Source organism: Schistocerca gregaria, chromosome 1 (genome assembly GCF_023897955.1).
Source record: "Schistocerca gregaria isolate iqSchGreg1 chromosome 1, iqSchGreg1.2, whole genome shotgun sequence".
In the NCBI taxonomy this organism is placed as follows: domain Eukaryota; kingdom Metazoa; phylum Arthropoda; class Insecta; order Orthoptera; family Acrididae; genus Schistocerca; species Schistocerca gregaria.
This window is the reverse complement of record NC_064920.1, coordinates 580,148,341-580,165,844: the sequence shown is the minus strand read 5'-3', so window position 1 is coordinate 580,165,844 and position 17,504 is coordinate 580,148,341. Positions and strand designations below refer to the sequence as shown.

The window sequence follows — 17,504 nt, the reverse complement described above, 5'->3', positions numbered from 1 at the left end:
CAACTGTACCTTCCCAGTATCCTACCAACAAATCAAAGACTGCCATTAGCTTTATCTATGACTGAGCTTCATTTATCCCATTTCACATCCTTCCAGGCTGTTATATCTAGGTATCTGAATGAGTAGATTTGATTCCAAATGTGAATTCTTGATATTGTACTCATAGGATTTTGTGAAGAGCACAATTGTCAATTTCTTAACATTTGAAACAGGTTGCCAATCTCTGCTTTACTTTGAAATCTTATTAAGATCCACTTGAATAGTTGTACGGTCCTTTTTTTTCCAAATAGTACTTTATTTATGTAATTGCATCATCTCTAAAATCTCTGAGGTTACTGCTAATCCTGCCTGCCAGGTCATTAATATACAAGATGAACAGCAAGGCCAAGGTATGACCGCAATTACTTCATTTGTTAATGGCTCTTCACCCTAGGTAACATGGTGCATCCTCTCTACAAAATAAATCCTCAATTCAGTCACAAATTTTATTTCATACCTCATATGACTGTAATTTTGTTAATATGCTTTGATCTAATACTGAGTCAAATCTTTTTTTGGAACAATGAGAGATCATTCAGTATTACAGGTGAAATATGTTAAATGCTCATTGGTACAATTAGTGAAGGTTTCATGTCTGCAGTCGGTGTTTGGAAATGGTACTTAACATGCAATCAACAATAACTCTGAGACTGGGCAAGTCCTCAATTACCACAGTGTAATGCATGAATCAAATCGTTAAAGAGAATTGGTGCTTCCTGTTTGACGAAGTTCACGGCAATGCCCAGAAATGTCATACACCTTCAGGATGCTTCTGTGATGGAATAGCTATACTAAACTAAGGCAAATCATATTTACAAATGTAAACAGTTTACAAGGAGGAACCAACATCATGGAAGGATGCCAAAGTTTCATAGTTGATGACCACAATACACTCTAACGAAGAGTGTTGTCTTTCCACAGATGACATCAAAGAGGAGAAAAAACTGAAAAAAATATTGAAAGCCAGAGTTGCAACAGCGGAAAAGGAAGTAATCAAAATTACGCTTGATTAAACTTAAAAATAACCACCATCAGTTGCTCCAAAGTCAAGGATACTGTAATAGTTAGCTAGGAGGGAAAACAGTAAGAGATGTATTGAAATACTGTGTGTATATTGTTCACATATAGTTAAAGAAAACTTCTCCTAAGGTGAAATTAACCTCTGTTTTTCTCTTCAACTGTGAGGGATTTATTTACTTGGTTGGCTGCATGTCCAGAATTCACTAGCAATTATTTTGATAATGATCTTGCTGAGTTACTAGAAAAACTAAAAAGTGAAAAGACAGGGATATTTATAAAGTAAACGTTGGTGTTAACAGACACTAAAACAGTCTGCCCTGTAAATTAAAAAATGTGAAAAGCATTGCAAGTAAACTTGCTACTGCAGCTCTAAGAATTCCATACTTTTTTTTTTTTTTTTAAATAAAAGTGAGTACCTCTATGTTTACCACCTCAAAGCCAATACTGAAAATAATTTTTGAGGCCAAGTTATGCTTTAAGCTATGATATCTAGCATTGTCTGAAACACCAGTGACAACTGTGTCTCAGCAGAAAAACTGAAATTGCGTAATAGTATTTCATGAATATAATAGAGGGAAACAATGCAAGTGGGAAAAATATATTTAAAAATAAAGATGATATGACTTACCAACCAAAAGCGCTGGCAGGTTGATAGACACACAAACATACACACAAAATTCGAGCTTTCGCAACCGGTGGTTGCTTCGTACAAATGTCTGCTTCTGCCTGTGTATGTGCGGATGGATATGTGTGTGTGTGCGCGAGTTTATACCTATCCTTTTTTCCCCCTAAGGTAAGTCTTTCCGCTCCCGGGATTGGAATGACTCCTTACCCCCTCCCTTAAAACCCACATCTTTTCATCTTTCTCTCTCCTTCCCTCCTTCCTGACGAAGCAACTGCCGGTTGCGAAAGCTCGAATTTTGTGTGTATGTTTGTGTTTGTTTGTGTGTCTATCGACCTGACAGCGCTTTTGTTTGGTAAGTCACATCATCTTTGTTTTTAGATATATAGTATTTCATGATAATCATAAAAGTGTCATTACATGATTCGTTCAAAAAGTCAACTAGTTTCGATACAGTTTAAAAGCAAATCTGCTATGAAACGTAAAAATGGTTCTTGTGAAGCTATTAGCTGTATTTCTCAAAAAGAATTTTACAGCAGTTTAATATAAGTCATGCGCCATGTGTTACTGGAATGTAAGAAATGTCCAAAACAATAACAGTTTTATAGTGTCTTTTCTGCATACTTGTGAGTGGTTTGTATTACCCCTATATGAAGTTTTACTGTGTCACTAGCATTCAACTTCACTGCCTCATGGGATTTGGACGAGGCTACACAACAATAATATAATTTTCAAAAGAAAGAAAAACAAACCTTGAAAATGCATCTTTCAGTTCTTCGACATACGAAGTATTTGTATGAATCACAGCCTTTAATGCTTCAGTAGTGTTCCAGTAAACTTCTGGTCTGTTACATTGCCTATGTGCATGTTGGCAATGAACATAACCACTGCTCTTCCATCCACGTGACGTACACTGCTGATCGACAATTCTAACTGCTTCAACTAAGTCAGACCCATAGATTGGACAAGCAGCACATCGCCTCTGATTGACCATATTAATCGTACAAAGCTTTTCTCTCCGTTTCATATGTCGCTTTTTATTCAGTTCCGGCTAAAACAATACACGCAATTCAAAGAAATGAAATATCAACCACAAGAACAATATTGTTGGAAACTTAACATTTCAATTTTATCCATATTATTTGCATTCAGATTATTAGAAATTTATCACCATTTCTTTATCAAAGATTATGCACAGATGAGCCATTTTTAACAACAGCTTAAAATTAGAAAATTCACAGGAAACCAAAATCCCCATTACATAGACAAGAATTAAATCAAACAAAAATACAAATTCATATAAGAAGAGTGAAAACAAAATGTATTAAAACCACACCTAAAAAGTTTAAATAAAGCAAGACAAAAGTGACTGAAAAAAAAAAAAAACCTGTGGGCTAGAAGAGTAATGGATGTGTTGTTAACAGGGAAAGGACAGTAGTGTATGGTAAAATATGAAATTTAATTGGAAGGAGCATCAAAATGCGAGAAATGAGAGAAAAACAATGAATAGGCAATAAAGGTGATATGGAAGAAATTACAGTAATTTAAATTGAAGACTTAGTATAAACTGAAGAGCTAGTTTTTATCTGCAGAGCTCAGATGCACTATTGCTAGAAATCATATTTACATAATTTCAAAAAAGCAGATATAACCTGCAGGGTCAACAGTAACCCATGAGTCAATAAGGACAAAAGAACACTGCCTTAGGTTGTAATATTACTACTTTATTGATAACCAATAATCCAAATGTATTATAAAAAGGGATGTATATATGTGTTTGCGTGTGTATGTATATTCCACATCTCCTCTTAAACCACTGGACCAATTTCAACTGAACTTGGTTCACATGTCCCTTACTGTCAGGAACAAACACTGTGGGGCAAAAACCGAAGTTCAAGAGATATAACATCACAAACAATGAGATTTGTGAAAAACGGCTGCATCATGAATTATGATTAAATTTATTATTTCTTTGCTACTGACTCTATTCACAACATATTTCGGAGACAGTATACACACATGCCACTGAATGTACCTAAAGAAGTATGCATACAGTTTAAGAGATATGGCATCATAAACAATGAGATGTTTTAAAAAATGACAACTTTCAACTGTGAAGTGCAAATTACTGTAGGCAAAAATAATCACTGTCAATAGAGCCAAGAAGAGATATTGAAATACAGATGTTGTAGATACAAGCAGCAGCTGCACCCAAGATAGAGAAATTGTCCACAATCATTTGTTTTGTAAATAAAATTGCCTTTTCTTGCTGCAACTGAACTTCATTTTTCCCACACACATTTTGCACTTTTCTTACTCTAAGGCATCTTCAGTTGGATCCAGAATGATACAGTTTTGTTATTTTTTGACTATCAAACAGTTCTTTATGCTAAACTATAAATTACAAAATTAAAATGTGTAAACTATAAATTACAAAATTAAAATGCGCAATGCTACATGGTCCTTGAAGATTCGACAACTATTGGCATCGAAATAACAATAAATTCTCAGATTTCAGAAACATTCCCTGGGCTGTGGCTAAGCCATGTCTCCACAATATCCTTTCTTTCAGGAGTGCTAGTCCTACATGGTTCCCAGGAGAGCTTCTGTAAAGTTTGGAAGTTAGGAGACGAGGTACTGGTGGAAGTAAAGCTGTGAGGACGGGGCATCTGTCATGCTTGGGTAGCTCAGTTGGTAGAGCACTTGCACTTGGTAGAGCAAAGGTCCCGAGTTCGAGTCTTGGTCTGGCACACAGTTTTAATCTGCCAGGAAGTTTAGTTTTCAATTCTCAGGTTGTTCATGGTGCAGGAAGTTTGCGCCTTCTCCTGTAAAACTAGCTTTTCTGACTCATGACTCTTTTGAAATGACAAATTCAAATAATTTACTACTGCTTATATGCAACTCTCCAACACATGTGAATAAAGAAAATGAGCATGATGTAAATGAGCAGAGCATGATGTAAATGAGCAGAGCACAATGTAAATAAGCAGACAAGGAATAATTAAATTTTTTCAACTGAACAACACAAGTTCTACAACTTTAACAGACAACAGTAAAAAGTTAAGCAACTTCAAGTTTAAGACGCTACTTCTAAAATTTTAACAGACTCTCACAGAAAGGATGAGTCAGCTCTCAGAAAGCATAGTCAACATTTTAATTACCATCTTGGTAGAAACAATGTAAAGTACCATAGCTGACAGTTTGCTTGCATTTATGTATCTGCAGTCCTCGTACACAGTGAAATCTGTGTGCCGCCGTATGGTAGCACACTATTACAGGAGCCAGAACAAAACGGTGCAGTTTACTGATGAAATTTTGGGCAGCAGCTGTAGAAGATGAATCAATACGATTTCTTTTGGCCATTAGGACTAGCCCAACATAACTACAAAATTTCCATCCTGCACCCCTCTCTTTTGAGTAGAGTGGGAGTTGACTTTTTGTATCCAGTGTTCATGAGTATGTGCAAAAATTTAATATCTTAACGATTCGGGTAGACAAGATTAATGTTTGTGATAGAAGCTTTCTCAAATAAATAGATAAAGAAATTATTTGTAAATATGTATTAGTATTACCAATGTATAAACACAAGTTCAATTTTCTTTCATATTTCACTAATAGTGGTAAAAACAATGCAACATACGTGAGTTGTATTAATGTCATAGTGCATTACAATTGTTGTCTGATTATTATCTATAAATACTGTAGAGAATGAATATGTCATTGTAAATAAGGTAATAAGTGAACTAATTTGTTATTGTCTTTCTAATTGTGAAATATAAACTTCTACAACTGGAAATGTCACACTTATTAAAATATTAGTATTAAGGTGTGGTCAGGTGCATTTTTAACTGAAACTTGATGTTTCATCCCTGTCTGTAATGGACATCTTCAAGGAGGGTTGTAGCTTCTTTGTAGGTCTGATGCACATCCTGACTTCGTTCACTAGTAAGCAATAATGTGTATTAGATCTCTGAGAAGATGTCCTCCACAAATGGGGATGTAACGGTATGTTTCAACAAGAAATTCATCTGACCACATATCATAATAGCATAGAATACTTATAATACACGTGATTCTGAATCCATTATTGCAGACACATTTCTCATTTTGATTATAGACTATTTAATTTAACACTGAATCAGAACAACAGAGCATTTGTGGAGTAATTTTTTATACCCAGTACGCCACAATGAAATTTTTGTTTTCAACAATAAGGGATCTTCTGAATCACTTTTTCACACATTGGCAGCATACACATTAAAAGTACAAGTCAAATAAAATCTTAATTGGGATCATGTTGTGTAGTGTCACAGTTCACCTCTGAAAGATGCAAAAAAATCAAATATGACTTCAAAATTTACTGGAATTGACTAACAAAAAATGTGTGTGGTCTTGGGTTCTCCATAACAGAAAAATCTTCAACCAAACATTCAACAACAAATGATTCAACGCAGTTTTTAATATAATTGCAGTATTAAGTGACAACAAATTATGACAGTATTCTTCTTCTGCAAAGTCTCGTATATAAATTACTGCAAGTGCTTGGATAACTGCTGGCATGTTAAAAATACCTTTTATCAGGCCATATTTCCAAAATAATTAGTGGATGTGACTAATTTTGACAAAAATTTGCACAATATCAACTCATAACATGCCTTGTTTTTAGTGAAGAAATTTCGCCCACAGAGATGTATAGTGTTCTCATACCCACTGAATAATAATGTTTGAATGCAAATATTTAATAATTTCCATATTTATCTTTTTCAAATACAGCATAACTAGTATTTTGCATGCTGTAAGGCAATTAAACATTTTAGCTTAAAATACTTACCAAATAAAACACAGAATCCTTGCTTGCATCTGTCTCTTGTTTATGATTTGTGGACACCAAAGACTTGATACCATCCAGATCCAGACTACCTCCTGTCAGTGTAATTAATGACTTCGACGTGACATTATTTCTTGTCTGTTGCACAAGTGCTGCCAATACGGGCTGAGTCAACACTGCACTAGTTTTTGTGGAAGTAGATGTGGTAGTAGTTGTAAGAGTAGTTGTTCCAGTGATCACTACACTGTTGGCTGAGCTATGATTGGAATGTACAACAGTGTTCACATTTAAGGGAGGCACTCTCATCACAGGTCTTGCGGATGTGCTAGATGTAACAATCCTATTCACTGATGAACTTGAAACAGATGAACTATTCACTGATTTTGAAAGAACTGTTACTCTTTGCCCATTTGGTAATACTCCTGTAAGCATTATTAGTGAATTAGTTTCACAATATAATTAACAAAAGAAAAAATATATAAATATTTGCATGTAAACACCAGTTTTGGCAATAGCAATTTCATAACAGTGTGCATGCAAGCACACCCCGTAACAAAATAGTCATGGCTTTTGATAGATAATTAATTCATATTCAACGATGGCTGACAGTTTTTATTTTTCTGATCTATGATAAAGTCAATACAGTAAAAATAAAGGAGAATCTGATGCAATTCATATAAATTCACAGAAGGAAAACTAAAAATATCAACAATAACATACATTTGGATTTGCAGCAAAAGATGTAAAAATACAACTATCAACATGTAAAAATCAAACAGTGGAAAATCCAGGATGGAATGCCAACAATACTATGAAAGGAAAGTTGCCCCTCACCACACAACAGAAATTCTGAGTCGCAGATACGCACAACAAAAAGACTTCACAATTAAAGCTTTCTGCCATAGTAAACAGTAAACGACACACACACACACACACACACACACACACACACACACACACACACACACACACACACAAAATAACAATAACAATAGTCGTGTATATGAGCTGCGTGCGCGTGTGCGTGGTCTATTGTTAGCGAAGACCCTATGGCTGAAAGCTTTAATTGTGAGAGTCTTTCTGTTGTGCCTATCTGCGACTCTGCATCTGTACTGAATGGTGAGTAGCAATTTTCCTTTCATAGAAACACACATAACTTACATCTATATAAGCCACAACAAGAAAACCATTCTACTTTCCAACAAAGCCTAACTTCAAAAGCTTTCTTTTTTTCTCCTTCCCATAAATTCCAGACTTCAAATAGCAATTGTTGGAGACAGCACCATGTGTGTGTGTAGTGTTGCCGAATAGATTGTCAAATATAGACAACAATTCTCCTTCATAATTTCCTGTGTTGTTCTGAGGAAATACAAAGTATGAAGATGTGTTTTACATACTTAGTTATCACTGAAAATGTGGGTTGCTACAAAAGCACATTGGATCATGATCTAAATTACCAATGCATCAAGTTTGGTAGCCACATACTTGGAGGTATCTAAGGGAACATGTTTGCAAGAATCTTCATGTAGGTACAAAACCGGCAACACAGAATGCACCTGGTGCTCAAGAAGGAGTGCGGTTAGTTGATCGCTGTCTGTTATAGTGTTGTTTTTCCAAGACACCAATGATCAGTAATTTTCTGCTTCATATGTGCAAGGGTCCATCACAGCTTTTATTTATACCCACATTACAAGTCAATAGCCTGTACTAAACACATCCATTGGTTACAATATTTGAATTGTCCCCTCATAAACTAACTACAAAATGTGAACTTAATAATAAAGAATTGGGAAATAAATAATGAAATAATGCAATGAAAAAAAGAAAGAAGGAATAATATTTTAATAAACTTTTTGACGACCCCAAAAATTATTAAAAAGTTGTGGCTATGTGACTGGGAGTTACTTGTGTTCCATCAAGAGTCTTGTCCTCCAGATGCTGGGAAAAAAAAAGAAAAACACCCACACACACACACAACAACAATAACCCATGAACCATATTAACTCTCAACTACCTCAAATGTGGGCTACTACTAAAGTGTGACTGTGGACACTTTCTTCAGGGAACTATATAACTGTTTTCTCGAAGGCATGTAGGCATCTCTGACATGAAAGACTGAATGTGAACAATAACCACAAAGCGCATCCTACTTACTGGATGCCATGATGTATTGGGCAAGCAAATGTTGCATGATGCTGGAATAATCACACTGCCAGTTCTTAACTATACTGACGTGGGTCATTATGCATTAATCCCTTTAAAAGATCTTCACTAAACCTCAAAGGTCCTCCTGAATGTGGAGATTGTGTGTGTGTGTGTGTGTGTGTGTGTGTGTGTGTGTGTGTGTGTGTGTGTGCCGCGCGCGCGCGTGCGACACACACACACACACACACACACACACACACACACACACACACACATTTCATCTCATTCACTGCACTGCATGGGTCCACAAACATGTGATATAATAGTGAAATAAGAATAAAACTTAGAAGTATCTTAATATATTACCTGTTGAGTTTGCTTGGACCGTCTGGCTGGCTGATAAAGGCTGAACAATTTGTGCAGATGATGTAAGCAAGATGTGCCTACCACCAGATGACTGAACTATCTGTGCAAATCCTGCTGATACTGGTATCTTCTGTATACCATCTACTGGTTTTGACTGTTGAACTTGTATGGAATTTGGTTGCAATACTATTTGATGCTGCTGTTGGTGGAGTTGGTTTTGCGCTGCAGTGACTGGAACAGCTGGTAAACATTTTTCATGAATGAGTATCTGGCACATAATGATGATAAACATGGAATTTAAGTGCATAAGAAAACACACCGTTATCATCCTAATCCAACATTTTCATAATAAATGGCAAAGAAATATTTTACAAGCCTGCTTCACTAAAGAGTGAACGTTAATGTGTAAATAATGAGTGTACTATTTCTGGAGTATGATAACTGTCTAAGGCAACAACGAACTTAAGTCTATAAAAATTCTTTCAAGAGAAGTTACTCTGAATAACACAAATAAACGACAGTGGAGAGGCATTTATAGGAACATAAATTTTCTACACCTTTCAACTCTAAATAACAAAGATTTCGAGATTGCAAAGGAGAGAGGGATAAGTTGGTGAAGTTTAAAAGTAATTTCAGATGACTCAGCACACAGGATGAAAGGGATCCATCTGTTGGAAGGACAAAGGGAGACAAAGATAAAGGTAGAGGCAACAGAGAGAGTAGGGAGACAAAGATAAAGGTAGAGGCAACAGAGAGAGTAAGAGGACAAAGATAGTACAAGTGAGCATTCAGACCTGTGATAATGAGCACAAGTGAAAAGTAACGATGGACTAAGAAAAGAAGAAATGAATTAATAGTGCAACCAAGAATTAAGGAGGAATAGGAGGATAGAAAAAAATCTGATAATCCGATGTGAAGCGAGAGGTATTAAAAAAAAAAAAAAAATTGGGGCAAAAGAGGCATTTAATGAATAATTTTGGGACAAGTATGAAATTGAGGGGTGGATCAAACAGGATTTATTGTCGCTTGTTTGCTGTTCGTCGCATAAGGATTTTTTTTCGGCACAAGGTCTGTGCAGTTATAAAGAGATAGTTTATACACCCATTTGAGTGAGAGGAAGTCGGAGGACTCAATTATCTGGTGAATGGTATCAAGTCAAAAATCAGTACAAGGTATGCATATAAATTGTGTTTTGAGGGGTATATAAGGGATTTATTTATGTGTATGCATGTGTTAGGCTTAAGTTTTTTGATGGAAAAATCTTTCCCCTGATGCTGCATATTTTCATATTACAAAAGTATAAATTCGAATTCTGCCAACAGGAAAAGTTGATGGTTTAAGTTAATCCACATAGTGTTGCTACAAGGAAAGCAAAGCTTTCGCATGTTTGTCTCGAAGATTAATAAGCTACAAGAGAAGCAAAGCTTTCACATATAATGTTGATCTGTTCAGCGCATGTTACACTGTAAGATGCATCACACAAATATGCCAGTAAAATTTTTAACACTGACATAAATCTCTGATCTTCTGGGCTGCAGTATTATTCTGCAGTAGTGGGATACAGTAATATTAGAGTATTGGTTCTTACAAGTCAAATTTACAAAAATGTAACTGAAAACTAAAACAAAGAAAAATTCCCGGAATTCTAAAAAATTCCCGGGTTTTTCCCAGCTCTCCCAGTTGTCCCAGGTCGTATACAACATGACATCCATGCTTAATCATGACATACTGGATCTAAGGAATATTATCTCAAATAAAATAAAAGAAAAATAAAATAAGGCTACTATGAATGTGATGTGGATACAAGTTGCTTTCTTTTTCATTATTTCATACGTATAAAACTAAAGAGGACCGATATAAGTCTTCTCTTATCATTAGACGGGAACCATAAGAAATGTTAGCTGAAATTCACCTTTCATGGTTCCTTCTTGATTCACTAACTGAATTGCATATGCCTGAGACGAAGTTCCTGTTGATGGTACTCGTAAAGTAATGCCTGAAAAGCAAGCAATGACAAATTAACACATAAATGTGAAGCACTTAATCTGTGTAACTAAAGCACCATTCCATGATCTGACAAAAATAAATATTACCAGAGTTATACAATAAAGTGCACACTACCTTGACCAGAAACCTGTGGACTAACAGCAACAATCGAAGGTGATGTTCCAACTCTTGCAATGGGGATATTTGATATGGCTTTGTTAAATAAAGCAGAAGGGGGTTGCTGCTGCTGTGATGTGGACAGACGAACATGAATTTTTATTTTACCAGCAGGGCAACGAGGTGCAGGATCTGGTTTGGTATCAATTTCTTCAATTAGCTTCTTTGGTGCCTGATATTTCTTAATTCGATGTGCAACAAATGCAGTTAAGCAAAGTTCCAAATCCAGCAACAACAAGTTGAGGTAAAACAAGTCAACATGCTGCAAAGTAAGAACAAATCTTACATTTGTGTACCTTTGCAAATATTATCTAAACATAAGGTCAAAAATATTAATTTACACAAAAATGGCTCTGAGCACTATGGGACTTAACTTCTGAGGTCATCAGTCCCCTAGAACTTAGAACTACTTAAACCTAACTAACCTAACAAAATCACACACGTCCATGCCCGAGACATGTATGTCAAGCTATTGTTCATTTCTACAAAATTATATGAAACTATTCTGTAATATTCAATACATGGTAACCCTTTTATTCATTATGAAGTTGGTTGTGAAGACTGTGGCTGTTACTCTGAATCAAAATTAACAGTAAAATTTTTAATTTACATTTGATTAAAAACAGTTTCCACCTGATGATGATTGTATAACCACTGAAACGTCTTTTATAGAAAATAAAAAGCTTGCCACTGATTAAGATATTTTCAGGTACAGTGTAATGTGCAAGTATAGTAACACATCGTAGCATTAAGAACTAATACTTCATTCGTAAGTAGGAGAGAGGACTAAGTTGACAGGTCACTCGGGACACTGGATTAGGGGGACCCACCAGAGAGAGAGTAGGGGGTGAAAGGTGGTACAGGCAGGCAGTTCAGTCCAGAGACGATGAGTAGATTGTGAGAAGTAAAGGTGGATTAAGAAGAAGAGAAAAGAAGGGGTAAAAATCTGATGGGGATGGGGGTTGTGGGAATCCAAAACAAAAATAAGCAAGAAGTTGTAGAGAAAATAATTACATAAGAGATAATAATAATAATAATAATAATAATAATAATAATAATAATAATATAAAACAGAGAGGGAGTGTACATCCAACCTTTTGCTACTAAAGGCGTGCTCTTTCCATTCCTCACTGGGCACAGCTCTGATGTTGCACTCCTTGCCAATTGCTACTATCTACACTTACAGATGGCTATCCAGCCACTATGTAATACTTTTCTACTGATTTCAAAAAGATATTCACTGAAAAAATTTAATTTTTGCACACCTTACAATGTGACACCTTTGCTCAATAAAGCACTAAATTTCTTTTCATTATACACCCAACAATGGAAAATCCAGGATGGAATGTAACAATATCATGAAAGGATAGTTGTAACTCACTGTATCGCAGAGATGCCAAGTCGCAGACAGGCACAACAAAAAGCTTTTTCTGGCAGTCTTTTTGTTATGCCTATCTGCGACACAGCATCTACACTACATGGTGAGTAGCAACTATTCTTTTCATAATACAGGGCAAGTCAAAAGTCCTTGGACACCTTCATAAGTTGGAAGATTAACGGGAAAATTGAAATGTGATAATGGGATCATAGGTTTGACGTGAGGTCACAACTTTTGGAGTGAATGTCATTCATGGCCGCCATCTTGAAATCCGTCATTTTGGATTCAAGTCAAGTTCATTTTTAAATGGTGAGGGGGTGTATGACACATCAAATAACACTCGCTTGATCTCTGGAACTGAGTGCTGTAATTTGTTTTTGTCTATCTTGTAGAGTTTAGAAGTTATTAATGTTCACAGTTACCTTGATACCGACTCATGTCTCTCTTTGTTCCAGGTGATCTAAAATGGGTCTGACACATGAACAGAAGATTGAAATCATCCTTATATTACAGGAACGCAGCTACGAACAATAGCAGCTGACTACAACAGACGGCACCCAGACAGAAAACCGTTATCGCACAGCATGACGGCTCACGTGATCGCCAAATTCTGGGAGACGAGCTCTGTTCATGATAGGGCACGTAATGGGCAACCAATGACTGCCACCAGTGAGGAAACTGCAACTGCGGTTGTAGCGTCATTTGTGAAAAGTCCTAAACAAAGCCCTCGTCATGTGGCCCTAGCATGTGGAATAAGCCAAATCTCCATTGTCCGGATATTGCACACCAATAAGTGGCATCCTTACAAGCTGCAGATGCAATATCGACTTAACGAGGATGACCCTGATCGCCAGTTGGAGTTCGCCTGTGGGCTACTGAACAACACGAACTGGATCCTTCATTTTCCCGTGACCTGTCAGAGTTCATTTCAGCAGTTGCCACAGCGCACTAGAAAATTGCGTTACTGTGCTTGCACAGCTATGATGACCTAGGAAGGTCAAAAATCCATTATGTTTTCATTTGACATAAGAGTTATAAACAAATAAGAAAAAGCAAAATCACTAAACGTAAACACAGGTCACGTGGAGATTACCCCCTCCCCACAACTCTCACTGCTCTGTGCATGCGCGAATCTGGCACATTGGGCGCACCAAATTTTTTTTTTCCGGATAGCACCTGGCTGCTTGTTGCCACTGCCGATATGGCTAATAGCTGCACATCAAGCAGCCAGAAGCAAGGCACTGCCCATACACGACTCAACTGTGCATGTGCATGAGCCTGCTGGCAACTGATCAAATGAACCTGATGTAAACCTATGTGACGTCACGCTCTACGGAAACGGTTTGTTGTTATGAAATGTTGTACAGTCTTCGTCCTAAAGCCTTTGACATATTTTGCTGTTGGCAGGCACTTGTGTATGCACTGTGTTTCGTTGTTGTAAATGGCGATTTCCTTTGCAACTTAAGTTTTGTTGTTTTTCCTCATTTATGTTTTATTGCTGCAGAATTATTCTACAGTAGCAGGCTAAAGTAAAATTATTTGTTACAGCATTAGTTTTTACAAGTCAAAATAACAAAAATTTAACTGAAAACAAAAACAATGAAAAAATTCCCAGAATTTTCCTGGATGACAAAATTCCTGTTTTGATCCCGAAATTCCTGTTGCCCTGGGGCATATATGCCCTTTGTGTAACAAATGGGGTGATTCTGAATTTTTTGGAATTAGGAATTTTATTGGGGGGGGGGGAGGGAGAGGGAGAATGGGTAAGGGAGGGAGGGGGGAGGGGGGGGGGGGGAGAGTGAGAGAGAGAGAGAGAGAGAGAGAGAGAGAGAGAGAGAGAGAGAGAGAGATAGAGAGAGGGAGATATGCTATACAAACTTTTGGTTGTAATTTTTTCTGTTTTATATCTATGAAATTGCATTGCATATTTTACCAATAAAGTGAATATTCTTTTTTGCAACAGTAGAAAAAGTTTCTCAATTGTCAATTGTTGCACTTCGTATTCCCAATTCAGTTTACAGGCTGAAGCACAATTTTTTGAGAACATTTTATTTTTTTCCAGGTGCAACTGTAGATACACAGGCAAACTATCAATGGGAATACTTGTTGACCATAGTTTGACTTTCTGTTCAGAAGCTATTTGTCCTTTCTGGTACCAAGTTGTATGACTAGTTACGTTTAATAACAAGGTGTGTGGTTTGAGAATGGACATGTCAGCCCAAAACCATTAACCGCTGCAGCCGAAACTGTATATTCAAGTAATTAAGACTGACAAAATAAACTTATCAAATTTCCTCACTACTGAACAGTTGTGGAACTACCATCGCAAAGCATCATTCCTCGAGTCAGCAACCATTTTCTGAGTGCCAGAGGAGATGCGACCAGGTGGCATTAGCAGAAAATTTGTGACACCGGGGGTCTAATGTACCAGAGAGCAGCAGCAAGGAATGAATAACTACATTAAAAATACAGTTCCGTACTGAGAGAGAAAACAGTAGTAAATGGAAGTTGAAAGGATCAATTTCAGACAACCCTCTAACACCCATAGATAAAGAGACAAATAGACATCTGTAATGGAACATCCAAATACTCTAAAATTATGTTCACAGGAGGAATGTGATGGATGTTTTTGGTCCAAAACAAAAGAACTGGAAAACTAGTAACAACGATTTGAGAATTAAAAATGGCACATTAGAGGAAAAGCTGAAAAATAGGCAGAGAATAAACCAATATGGATACTACAAGAATTTGTACACGAAATTGAATGCAGTTCCTATGTAGATAGTGAAAGGTTTAAATAAAGATATTGCTTCGAGCACAAAAGAGCTCTGCTAATAAATGAACAACATACGATTATGGTAAATCAGAAAGGTGGGGCACTGCAGTAAATCATTTAACATTGGAATCAAAAAGAACAATGAACTGAAAGGTAAGAATTATAGCTAATAAGAAAATATGGTTGCTGTGGAAATTTGAAAATAATAGCTAATTTGGTATCTATATAAACGATTCGGGTGACTATTTGAGCAGCCGTCTTCGGTTGTTTGCAGATGATGCTGTCGTTTATTGACTAATAAAGTCATCAGAAGATCAAAACAAACTGCAAAACGATTTAGAAGAAATATCGGAATGGTGCGAAAAGTGGCAGTTGACCATAAATAACGAAAAGTGGGAGGTCGTGCACAGGAGTGCTAAAAGGAATTTGTTAAACTTCAGTTATACGATAAATCAGTCAAATCTAAAGGCTGTAAATTCAACTAAATACCTAGAAATTACAATTATGAACAACTTAAATTGGAAGGAACACATAGAAAATGTTGTGGTGAAGACTAACCAAAGACTGGTTTTACTGGCAGGACACTTAGAAAATGTTACAGCTCTACTAAGGAGACTGCCTACCCCACACTTGTCTGTCCTCTTTTAGAATACTGTTATGCAGTGTGGGATCCTTACCAGATAGGATTGATGGAGTACATCGAAAAAGTTCAAGGAAGGGCAGCACATTTTATATTATCGCAAAATATGGGAGAGTGTCACTGAAATGATACAGGATTTGAGTTGGACATTATCAACACAAAGACGTTTTTCATTGCAATGGAATCTTCTCACGAAATTCCAATCACCAACTTTCTACTCCAAATGCGAAAATATTTTGTTGACACTGACCTATATAGGGAGAAATGATCACTGTGATAAAATAAGGGAAATCAGAGCTTGTACGGAAAGATATAGGTGTTCGTTCTTTCCGCGTGCTATATGAGTGTAATAATAGAGAATTGTGCAGGTGGTTCAATGAATCCTCTGCCAGGCACTTAAATGTGATTTGCAGAGTATCCATGTAGATGTAGAATACTGCACATATAGGGGCCATAGACTGAAGGAAGACAAGACATGAAAACAAAGTTGCAGGCCTGATGAAGAGATGAGAGGGGTGACTGAAGGGAAAGGCGAGGAGGTGGGGCACTAGGTTCTCATGCATACATTTCAAGGTGTAACTTCCTGTACACAAATTCAGAGGAAATTATTAAGAGGCCTCCCATGAATGAAAAAATTGTTGTTTGCAATGTTGTGTTAACTATGGTGTCTAACTCCACAGGAAAATGGCTCTAGTTTATCTAACAATCAACATTTGGGTTAATCATTTAGGCTGGGTAAGTTTAACTGCGTATGTAATCTTAAGTTAAAAATCTCAATTTTACCTTAAATGGATCATAGTCCAGAGCACTAGAAACTAAAGATGCAGTTGTATACGTGAGGCCTTCCATCTGAAAAGGTGATATTGTAGGTCTCGCTTCGAACAGGTTTGGATGATTGCACACTTTGCGCAGTTGCATCAGTACATTGATCACACTCAGGAGATTTCCACTTGCAAGTGTTTCCCTGGTTCTAAAAACGACCAAAGACGTAAATATAACAACATGACAAAAATTATAAATTTATTTATATATAACATTCTCTCTTATCCAAAAAGGTTTTTTTTATAAATTTTGAATGTGATTTAAAAAAATAATAGGGTTACTTCTTGCATAGTACAATTCCAGTTCTTTATCTAAGTCACCAAATCACTACAGTCATAAGCTATGGAAAAATAGGCATCTAAAAATCAGAAGGAAATGATCCCATGAGCAGGGACACTGTAATTGAAGAAAAGCATCGAAAGCTAGAGAAGTAACCAGAGATACAAGCAAGTAAGAAATATAAAGTAGATGGAATTAGCAAAAAAGTGAAATAGTCTGTCACAAGATAAATGAGAGAAGAGTACAGCGATGGGCACTTTAACAGTAAACTTTTTTTTTATTTTGAGGGAACACAAGAAACAATATAGGTGAAAAAAAAAATAATACTAGGGCATCGTAAACACAATAAACATTAATTAGAATAATATTGTCTATAAACACTTAACAATTTATAATGAATGAGACTACAATTTTTTTTTAAGATAA

General features: G+C 36.3%; 1 protein-coding gene across 4 annotated transcripts in view; it reads right to left on the bottom strand.

Annotated features, from left to right (window-relative positions):
* LOC126356979 (helicase domino-like) overlaps positions 1–17,504 on the bottom strand; it is a 379,868-nt gene that overhangs the window by 236,959 nt on the left and 125,405 nt on the right. For all 4 annotated transcript variants that reach the window (XM_050007413.1, XM_050007415.1, XM_050007414.1 and 1 more), the window contains 6 exons: positions 16,761–16,947; positions 11,142–11,445; positions 10,933–11,016; positions 9,021–9,260; positions 6,513–6,931; positions 2,434–2,732 (listed from right to left, as the gene is read on the bottom strand). In XM_050007413.1, the coding sequence (XP_049863370.1) occupies positions 2,434–2,732; positions 6,513–6,931; positions 9,021–9,260; positions 10,933–11,016; positions 11,142–11,445; positions 16,761–16,947 (1,533 nt within the window). The remainder of the gene's footprint in view (positions 1–2,433; positions 2,733–6,512; positions 6,932–9,020; positions 9,261–10,932; positions 11,017–11,141; positions 11,446–16,760; positions 16,948–17,504) is intronic.